At 54.8% G+C, this 10,677-nt stretch overlaps 2 protein-coding genes across 2 annotated transcripts in view; both read right to left on the bottom strand.

Annotated features, from left to right (window-relative positions):
• Positions 1 to 273: 273 nt before the first annotated feature.
• KLHDC7A (kelch domain containing 7A) lies at positions 274 to 8,427 on the bottom strand. Its single transcript, XM_005229675.3, has one exon. It carries the CDS (start codon positions 5,981 to 5,983, stop codon positions 3,602 to 3,604), a length of 2,382 nt encoding a protein of 793 aa, XP_005229732.2. The 5' UTR covers positions 5,984 to 8,427; the 3' UTR covers positions 274 to 3,601.
• Positions 8,428 to 9,703: 1,276 nt separating this feature from the next.
• Positions 9,704 to 10,677, bottom strand: part of IGSF21 (immunoglobin superfamily member 21) — a 41,368-nt gene continuing 40,394 nt past the window's right edge. The window contains exon 10 of the mRNA XM_055800732.1: positions 9,704 to 9,839. Within this exon, the coding sequence (XP_055656707.1) occupies positions 9,826 to 9,839 (14 nt within the window). The 3' untranslated portion in view covers positions 9,704 to 9,825. The remainder of the gene's footprint in view (positions 9,840 to 10,677) is intronic.

The following is a 10,677-nucleotide window of genomic DNA, read 5'->3' as shown; positions in this document are numbered from 1 at the left end:
GATGCTGTGACGGGTCTTTCCCTTCCCCTGGCTTTAAATTCCCACCCGGCTCCTCAACCATCGACACGAGTTTGCTTCCGCTTGTCAGGAACAAGATACTTAATTTGTCAGTTCGCTACGCTTAATATTTCTTTCATGTATCGCATCGGTTTTAAATGCAAAACATGTCTGGATAAGCTCACTTTTTTTTTGCTTTTTGGGTGTTTTTTTTTTTTTTTCCCCACCCTGCTGTAGCCAACTTATTGAAGGTAGCCGTGTTTAACTAATAAAAAAGATTTTAAAATGCTGGTTTTGCACTTCTTTAATTGACTTCCAATTTCCATTCGCATGCAGTCTGGCACATTGCAAAGGAAAAAAAGAGCACAGAGCAAATAAGAAATGCGTCACTCCCTGGTTTTTTATCATAATCAAAAATGTAAAAATTAAGAATCTGAATCAAAGTACGCTAAACTATGTAATTGCCTAAATAAACATGGCAGGGGTAGATAATGGGTCTTCCTGATTAGAAGAAAATACTGACTTTAGTGCAAAGGTTATATTTAGTTGCAAAGCAGTGTGGTTTAGCGGTTGCACCCTTCTTTTGGGAGATAAACCAGGCGGGGGAGGGGGCTCAGAGGGTGATGATGATGAAAGAGCTCTCTGCTGGAGAGGCAGCCTTGAAGGAATTATAGGGATGATGGAAAAATTGCTGGTGGATGGTGGAAGTTGGTTTTCCCAGCCTGAGAGTGGTTGTCTTTTCTCTTCCAGCAGCCAGTCCTGGTGGTCCCTGCCCCAGGGAGGGTCCTGGCTTGCAGCGACCAGCCTTGCAGCAGGGGAAGAGGCTCCCAAGAGCAGCACCCGGGTAAACCCCCAGCCCAGCTGGGTTTTTTGTGTCCTCTAAGTATTTATCATTACTTGAACCTGCTCAGGGTGGTTTATAGCTCTATGGGACACGCTGTAGAGTTTTATTAGGATGCACTGTATGCCTCCCAACCTTTTCCCCTCTAAATTATGGCAGCCTTGCCAACCCAGTCAGTTAAAATAAATAATATTCTGATGTCGCAAGCTGCACTGAAAACTGCTTGATGGTCTTATGGTCATCCCAAGAGCTGCAAGCCCCTGGTTTGAAGCAGCAGAAACATGGAAGTGGGTGTCCGTCACAGCTGTAAATCAATGCCCAACATCTGGTGGTGATGGCAGGAGTTGGCTGGGGACGCTGCCATTGCCACTGCACCTCCCAGCCTTAAAGGCTCCTCCCTTGCACCAGTATTTGGGAGCACAAAAAAAAAATAAAAATCATCCAGGTCCAAGTATCAGTTTGCATTTGCCCTTTCCCCTTTGCTTTCCCTTAACCGCAGCCACAAGTCATTTTGTCACCAACCGCAGGATCGCTGTGTGCTGTTTGCTCCAGACTGGGTTGTCCTTCCCTGCAGAACAAGCAGTGCTCCAGCACGGGATGTCCCCAGTGCTTTTAATCTCCAAAATGCCTCCCCAGGCAATATGTGTTAATATTAGAGAGTGCAGGAGCGGGGGGAGAGCTGCCCACCCTTGGTCGTTGTTATTCGTTGCTCACTGTCATGCTGGAGGACGAGGCAAAGCTGCTGGGGTTTGAGGTTGCAGCCCGGCAGCAAGGAGTTAAAGCAGAGGTGAAATATTAAGCGGGAGGAAAGAGGCACCGTGAGAAGGGCAGGATCCCAGGAAAGCTTTTCTGGGGATGAAAACAAAGCTGCTACCTGGAAGGGCTCCAGCTACCCAGCTCCCACCCGGCCAGTGTGTCCTCTGCTCCCCAGCACCCAGCACACCGTGGCGGGGATGCCAAAGGGCATGAAGCCGGGATGCTGGTGGGGACAAGAGTGTTTGCAGGTTGCAAAGGAGCTGGGCTGCTGCGGTGAAGCAGCCAGTACCCGAGTTTTGCTGGGGGAGAAGTAGAAACGTGTTGCAGTGTGCGTGAGCCCATCTCGTTGAGTGTGCTGCTCTGAGCACCGGCTACGGAGACAGCTAAATAACGAGGAGTTAAATAATAATGATGATAATGTGGCGGGTTTTTGGCTCATAAGGTTTATCAGCCCGAGTATCTCGGCATAGGGAGATGCTGGGAGGCAGGAGGCTGCAGCCCTGGCACACGGTCGGTGGGGTGGTCCTCTGGGGGTAGGAATAGGTGGCTCCAGGGTGGGTGAAACAGGCTGAACTTTGTCAGCTTTTAGCGCAGAGAGCGTGTACATCACCCACCCTCCGTCAGTAGAAGCAATGTGCTGCAGCTAACGAGCAAGCCTCAGAGGCAGAGTTAATTAACGTGGCCTCCCAAGGTTTCCTAACATGGGTGGATGCTACTGACCTTCGCAGGAAGCCCTTGAAGGCAGAAATGTGAGGCCTCCAGGCAATGACTGAGAGAACTAACAAATACTTTTGAGAGCGCTTTAAAAGAACATTAACCTAAGCTCTCCTAAACCACTGTGAGCAGCAAGGTGTAAATGGTGATACCGTGGGCTGTGCCAGCATCATCTCCATCTCCTCCTCCTCCTCCCAGCCCTTCAAGCACACCCACGACTTCATGCGCATAACCTGCTGCCACCGAGGAGGCAGGTACGGGAGGGTTTTGTCCGTCTGGGAGCTGTTTTTGTCTGTCTGGGGCTGACAAGTGATGGATGACAAGTCGTTTGAGGGGAAGAAAATGCAATTACCCAAAGTAGGCTTTTGGCAGGGCACGGAGACAGCGGAGTGAGGTCGGTGAAACCTGGGGAAAAGGGGATGAAAGACCGGCTGCTCACATCCAAGGCTCTGGTTTACTTTCGGTTGCCTCCTCAGAGATGATGCTTGTGCAGTAATTAGCCATGTAAAACATGCATTGGCCTCTTTGTTCCCATTAGGCTTGGTTACGGCTTGAAATGATGCGCGACAGTAGCCTGTGGTTAATTTTACCAAATGTTCACTTTAATTTCATTTAAGACCAGCTGTCTATAAATCTATAGCGCCTATTTATATCACGTGCATATAAATATATATATCTAATTCTGTGCTGAGGAGAAGGCAACAGATAACAAGGTCCTGGGAAGAGCAGGGAGCTCTCTGGCCCCCAGCCTCCAGCTCTGGGGTGATGTGCGCGGTCAAGCCTGAGGGCTCAATGTTGGCTTGATGCCGATGGAGCTGACCTCTGGGTGATACCTCCTCAGGGATCAGCCCTCCCTGCTGTGTTCCTCCACCCTAGAATCCCCCGTGTGCCGTGTGTCCAGGTCAATATTAAACACCTGGTGTGTAAAGCAGCTACATGTGGAGCGGTGCCCAGCTGGGAGCCTGCAGCAAGCCGTGGCTTATTTGTATCCGAGCAAGCACGCCTACGTTTAAGTACCTCTAAGCAAACGAGTCCACCCAGCTCCTGCTTTGCTTTTCCTTGTGTACTCAAGGCTGGGTGTACTGGCATTATCTGAGGGCAGTTTGTCTCTTTCCTTACTTGCAGGGACTGGGAGGGTGGCTGCTTGATGGTAGGTGTGGGTAATGTTGCCCTGGTAGTGATGACCCCATGCTGCGTGGTCCAAAGCGGGCTGTGGGGTTCTTCTACCAGCTTTCGCCATCATGTCACATTTGAGCCATCACCGTTGTGGTGTGAGACCCCAGCACAGGTTCCTCAAACTTGTGTTTGTGCCATCCCTCCCTCCGGCAGCACCAGGACAGCCGGGAGGAGGCTGCCGTGGGGTGATGGGAAGGGCTGCAGGTCCTTGGTCCCGAAGCGTGGTGAGATGTGGTCAGCCAAGAAGCGTATGTGGAAGTGCCGGCCAACGCAGTGGACCAGGTTGCCCACCACGGCACACTGGAAGCCGGACAGGTTGGACGTGGCATAGGTGGCACACTTGTACCATAGCCTGGCCTTGGCGCTGCAGCGGTAGACGCTGATGCCTGTGCTGCGGTGGAGGTCGAAGCGGTAGATGAAGCCGTTGGCGCTCACCATCTCGGCTGTCCTGTCCTTGCTGCTGCCGGCCAGGCTGACCCTCCAGCTGTCCGAGCGGGCGGTGTAGCACAGCAGCATGTAGCGCAAGGTGCCCCCCGTCACGTAGATCTCCCCATCACACACCGTGGCCATGTGGGCCACGGCAAAGGTGTCGTGGGGCAGGGGTGCGGTAAAGGTCCAGCGGTCCTGCCGGGGGTCGTAGCATTCCACTGTGTAGAGGCACTCACCGCCGATGGCGTAGAGGTGGCCATCCAAAGCCACGAGCTTGCAGTGTGGCCGTGCTTGGTTCAGGGGGCAGATCTCCCTCCAGATGTTGGTCAGGGGGTCGTAGCAGAAGACACGGTTGGAGGGTCTCTGCGTCTGGCCCCTGCCCTCGCAGCCGGCCACCACGAAGAGGTAGTTGAACATGCTGCACATGGCGCACCCCCGGGAGACCACCTCTGGTGGCACGTGGCTGAGGTGACGCCAGCAGTCCCCTCTGTCATCGTAGTAGCAGAGGCGGCTGGTGTGGAGGCCAGGATCCTGTGCGTTGATGTCTGCCACGGCCATGTACATCCTCCCCTTCATCCTCCGCCGCAGGATGAGCTCCCGCTCACCAGCGTTGAGGTGGCTATAGATGGAGGGTGTCTTCAGCACCTGCAGGTAGTTGTCACTCATCACCTTGTAGGCAGCCTCCTGGAGGTGGCCGAGCTTCTGTGCCTTGGCTGTGCAGAGGACCTTGTAGCAGTTCCCCAGGTCCAGGTGGGTGGGTGGTGTCATTTGGAAGAGATCAGAACTGGCCACCACCCCTGGCCCGGGGCTTGCAGATGGTGTGTCAGCTGGGGCTGTGACCCCAAAACCCTCCATGGGCAGCTGGAGGTGAGGGCTGTCAGCAATCTGGAGGATGCTGCCCTTGCGGCCAGGAGACAGTGGCTCAGGAGAGATGTCCAAGCTCCCTGTAGGTGGCGGAACTATGGAGGGGGTGGTGGGCTCCTGCGTTGTCAAAGTCGGGTCCGGTTCCTGGGTTGCAAAGCTCTGCAGCTCTTTGTTGACCTGCTCTGAGCTGCAGTGCTGGGATGTTCCCAGAGGGATGTAGGGAAGAGACCTCTTCTTTGACACCGAGTGGGAAACGGACTGGACGTAGTAGTGGTAGACTTTGCCTTTGAGCCCGGGGACCGGCTGCCCGGCCCCGTCCTTCGCCCGTTGCTTGGCAATGTAGTTCTCCTCCACCTGGATCTTCGCAACAGAGGAGAAAGAATAGGAGGAGTCCGACCCTGCGTTGCTCGCCGTCATCGTTAGCCCCAGGTCTGAGGTGACACTGAGGGTCTGGACCATCCCCTCGGCCACCCGGCTCATGGTTCTACCGGCCAAATCCTGCTCGGTGCTCTGGGCGCATTCGTCACCTGCTGTCTGGGTACTGGCAATCCCGGGGGAAATCCCGGTGCTTGGGGCACGCGTGCCCTCCTCCCCGAGGCTGCTTGGTGTTTTGGTCACATCCCCAGGTTGATAAGAGCTCGGCTTGCTTCCCGGCTCGCTTCCCGGCTTGCTTCCCAGCTCACTGCCCAGCTTGTTTTCTGGCTTGCTCCCCAACTTGCTTCCTGGCCCGTTTCCTGGCTCGCTTCCCGACTTACTTCCCAGTTCACTTCCTGACCTCTTTCCCAGCTCGCTTCCCCTGCTACCCATCCCTGCTCTTCCACAAGTCAGCCCCAGCGCTGCATCCATCCCCTCTTCTTCCTCTTCCTCCTCTTCCCCCCTTGGCAGACCCTGGTCTCCCCGGCGAGCCGTGTGCCGTGTCCCGGTGGCACTTCCTCGACCGCTGCCTTGTGCATCCCCACCGCCCCTCCTCGCCCCCTCCCCAACCACCCTCCTCCGTCGCAGACCCGCCGCCTCACCCCCATCCTGGGCAGCGTTTTCCCTCTGCTCTCCCCCCGCGTCGGCCAGCGGGGTTGTGCCCCCAGCGAGCGAGCGGGACTTATAGAACCTGTACGCCAAGGTCAGGAGGAGCAGCGCGGCGGCGGAGAGGACCAGCTTGCCGGCCAGCTGCATGTCGGACTGCCAGGGCAGGGTTACCCGCTGGGGCATTTTTCCATGCCGGGAATGCGGAGAAGCCGATTAATGATTGCCGAGCGAGCAGGGAGCGTGGAGCTGAAGGTTTGGGGCAAGGTGACTTTGAGCGGGCGAAGCTGGCGGGAGGTTTCCGGACAAGTTTTGCATGTTGGGGCTGGGCTGGGCAGCGGGGAAAGGTGCAGCCCGGAGCTGGCAGCACGGAGCCGGCTTTATCAGCCGTGTAAACAGAGAGGCTCCCCGGAAAAGCCAAAGGAAACACAAAGGGAGGAAAAGTATCTCATCCCAGCAGCCCCACCATGCCGCCTCCTCGTTTCTTTTGCTGTTTCAAAGGGATCGTGCAATGGCAGGGAGAAATAAGCTGTTCTGGCTTGGGAAGGTCCCCCAGCCCTCGGTGCGGGTGCAGGGAAGGAGGGGAAGCAGCCCGGTGCCCGGCAGACCTTTGGTCTGACACCAAGCGGCTGCTCGGCGGCAGAAGCAGGCGACTAATTCGGTAGCCTTCGTTGGTGGCACGCTAGCTAACAAAGGGTGACGGAAAATAGCCCGAAAGCTTCTGGGATCTTTTTTGAGGCCAGCTGGGAAGTGGCAGGGGAATTAAGAGCCAGTGGAAAAGGAGCGATGGGGGAAAATCCCACACCAAAGAGCAAATAAAACCAGGAGTTAAAGTGCAGCCGGTTCAGAGACCTGCATCCCCGTGCATGGGGAGAGGGATGAAGTAAGAGAAGTAAACAAAAGCATTGGGACCAGGAAGAAATTTGGGATGGGAAGCGGTGGGAGAGGTGTGGTCGTCATTTCAAAGTGATGCGCTGCTGTGTGTGGGATGTCTGCAGGGACTGGAGTCACTGGGGGAAACTGAGTCACGGAGGATGTCAGACGGTGTCATGCTTGCTTTTCTCCCTCTGGAAAGATGTTGGCGATGTGTCTGGTCCTGATCTGAATTTCAAAGATTTAGGGGAATTGTCTCCCTGGAGGTAGCCAGGTCCCAACGCCTGGACCGCGGTGGGGGGGGAGATGGAGAGGAGAGGCCCTGGGGAATGACATCCCCCTGAAACAAGCACTAAGCGAGCTGAATTCAAAGGGATAAAATTAATTTCCTTTTCCCCGAGGGGAACATCTCTCATGCTGAGAGATGCATAAAGAAATGAGGCCCTACGAGGCAGCAAAGGAACAGCCAAAATGTGGGTGGGGGTGGGTGGTTGCTCCTGTTTGTATGCACGAGTTTGCTCCATGCTGGCTTGGTCCCGATCCGGTGGGATTTGCTAGAGAAATGAACCCAGGTGATGCTAAAACAGCTCCTTGTACGAGGTGTGGGTGTGATGGGTCCCAGTTGCACAGGTGATGGGTACCTGTGGTAGGAGGAGGTCTTGCCATGGGTCTTTAATGGGTGGTGGGTGCTCGTGAGGTCATACCCAGTGTCCACAGCCTCCCAAACCACCTCCCATGGAGCAGCTGACCTTGATCAGCCATTGCATGGTCTTTTGTGATGGGGAGGAGCATCTAAACCTCCTTGGGGCACGTTCCCCACCATCACCAGCATCTGCAAGGACTGAGATGTCCCCCTGCTGCTGCTGAGATGCTGAATTTCACCTGAATGGCTTCAGACGGGGACTGTGGTGGTGCCAGAACAATGGGGGTGGTTGTGTATCTGCCACTAGACTTGCCAGGGATGCTCCTTAGGTGGAGGACCACATGCTAAATAGTGTAATATTTATATATCTATATATATAAAGAGGATGGGAAGGAAGCAGAGGGGTGAACTCAGGCTAGCTTGGCAGTCAGGGACCCCTGTGCACATCCCTGCTGTGAATGGGGAGAGCCCACCAGCGGCTTTTAGGGGGATGTTTGGGAAGCTGTTGCCTCGTACGGGTGCAGCAGAGGTTAGGAGAAGGGAAGATATTCAGATCAGGAGCTGGACTTTGGAACAGGGTAAGTGCTGGCACGATGCATCCCTCGGATGTATCTTGAGCTTGCGCCAGGGGCCAAAGCAGCCCCAGACAAGACCCACCCGCCGTTCCCCTCCACCCTGTTTGGATGGGGCCCCCAAAATCTATCACTGGAGGCTTGGTCTGGCCAAAACCTCAGGGAAAGGGGTATCCCATCTGCCAGGACCAGAGGGTCCTGAGGCTGAGGCCAGAGGTGGCGTAACAGGCACATTCATCAAGGCTGGGCATGTGTTTCGGGGCTCGGGTACTTGGCAGAGGGCTTGGCCACCCATACGCGGCTGTGACCCCTGGGCTCCTCCATCTCTCACTGCTCCGGTTTTTAATCTGCAAGTAGATCTGCAAAGATCCTTGTGTTCACAAGCTGGGAAGGATGAATTATGCATGCACTTGGCCGCCCTGTGAACCTGGCCCTGGCAGTAACTACCCAGTAATGAGGCGGGGGAGGCAGAGAAAGCACCAAGCAAAGCCCACTCTTGCTCTGGCCAGCATTCCCAACCCTGTTGAGCCATAGTATCCCTGGTTTTCTGCCTCCCCCCCCCCCCAATATCCCAAAGGGCTGGGTTGCTTGGATGCGCCGCATCCTTGAGAGATGCAGGGCTGGGTGCCGGGAAAGGCATGGTTATCCTCATCATCGGGGTGTTTTTATGGACTTTGGGAAGGCAAAACATGGAGTGCAGGGGGAGGCGAGGGAGTTTTCAGCAGGCAGCGTGCTCTGGTGGCTGTTGCCTTCACAAATAGCAGGATGGGGGAACCAGAGCCCAACTGCTGAGCTTGAGCCGCAGGGGATGATGTCAGGAAGGAGGATCTTTGTAGTAAAAATGCAGGTCCAATGTATAAGTGTATATTTATCTATGTCTTGCGGTGAGGAGGGTGAGCGGCAGCGTACGGGAGCAAGGATGCGGCCGTGGTATCTCCAAGCAGCAGTGACGTCTCGGCGCTTGTGACTCTAATTGAATGTAATTGCCTTTTCCAAATTTTGCTAAAACCTTTTCAAAGTCCCCTGAAATTAGGGAACATCGATAACGCCGCTCCTTGGGGTTTTCAGCTCGCGTCATCCCTAAGAAGCGTGATTAATTTTTTACAAGCTAATCATATCTCTTAGGCAGGTTGTCAGCAGTGGATCTGTCATCTCTCATCAATAATGAAACAACCTGAGCAGCTCTTTCCCCCTCCAGCCTCCTGCATTATTCACTGCCAGGTCCTCAAACAATGGGGGGGTGTGGTAGGGGGGAGCCAGGGATTTAATTGATGTCCTCTGTAATTACCTGTAGGAGGGGGGATGGGGATGGGGAGGCGGTGGTGGGTGAAGGATGAGGTGGACAGGAGGTGAAGGCAGGGTCCAGCACGGCATGGATGGTTTTCTTTGGATCACTGCTTGGTGGCATGGCATCACTTTGTGTCCCTTGCCTTGGCAGCTTGAGGAAGCAGGCAGCATCCCTGCCCGGATGGGGAGAGGCTCCTGTGTCCCCTCACTCATCGCTTTGGCTGTGCCGATGCTGAGAAGGTCCCAGCCTATAGCCTGATCCATCACCATGCCAGTATCCCCAGGGAAAGAGCTAAGTATCCCGAATGCACGTGAAGGGGTCGGTTTGGGATGCAGGACCACTGAACCCACCGGTCCTCTCCCAGCCGCTGGACGTGGAGGTCAGGATGCTCCAGGCAGAGCTGGAGGATGGTGGCACTGCTGCTGTAATCCTCCTCATTTCCATGGTTCCGGGCTAAAACTGCCACATTTGCATTTAAATGGAGGTTTGGGCATCTGTAAATCCTCATTTTTCCAAGCGAGAATGCCTAATGGTTGTTTAATCACGTTGGGATGAGGCCCTCGGAGCATCTTCAATCCAGTGAGGAGGGTGAGAAGCATCTTTGCTGTGGTGAGGGGCTCTCCTGCCTGCTCCGTAGCATGGGGGTAAACAGTCATGCAGATTTCCCTAAAAAAATGAAGATTTCTCTAAAAAACGAAGGTTCTCTTCTTGCCCAGGGAGGTGCAATGGGCTGGAGCAGTGAAAGCGGTCAGGAAGGGAGCAGGGGTTCCAAGGGATCCGGATGCTTGGATGCTGTTGCTTCAGGATGAAAGTGGAGCCACTGATCCTCCTACACCCCAGCCAGCCCCAAGCTGTCCCTGCATTGCTTCCAGCCCAAATTATAAACCCATGTGCTTTTGCTTATGGGAAGAAACTCCCGAGCCATCCCATCATGCGTTTGTTCGGCTCCTTTGAGGCTGGGAAATCGCTCACAGCGAGGTTGGTAACGGAGCGTGGTAGGGACTGAATCTGCTTAATAATAATTAATCATAATAGTAATAATAACGTTTAGCACTCATACAGGGCTTTGGAAAGACGAAGCACCACACGGCTGCTGGCTAATCCTTTAGGATTAAGAGTTTCCTGGAGGGAAAGGCGGGGGAGTGCCCTGTCCTTGGGCTCCTCTCTCCCCCCCAACCCACTCCCCAGGGATCCTGGCCTGGGGCTGGAATGCTTTCTGGGCACCAGGGGCAGGGAAAGCAGCTGGGCACACCACCAGCATCTCCCAGCTCTGGGCAGGATTGGGGCAAACCCATGTGGTTTTTGCAAAGAGTTGTCTTGCAGCAGGATTAATGCCACACCGGCGCACGGGTACCGTAGGAATGGCCAGGATCTGGCTGTGCTGGACCGTTATCTGTTTCCATGGTGACAATTAGCCAAGAGGGATGGAGAGGGTGGCACAGACCAGACACGGGTGCGGTGCTTTAAACTTGGCTGATGCCTCCATTCCGGTGCTGCCTGGTGG

The sequence above is a fragment of the Falco peregrinus genome, chromosome 3 (assembly GCF_023634155.1).
Source record: "Falco peregrinus isolate bFalPer1 chromosome 3, bFalPer1.pri, whole genome shotgun sequence".
In the NCBI taxonomy this organism is placed as follows: Eukaryota; Metazoa; Chordata; class Aves; order Falconiformes; family Falconidae; genus Falco; species Falco peregrinus.
The sequence above is the reverse complement of the archived record's forward strand: the minus strand, read 5'-3'. Positions and strand labels throughout refer to the sequence as shown.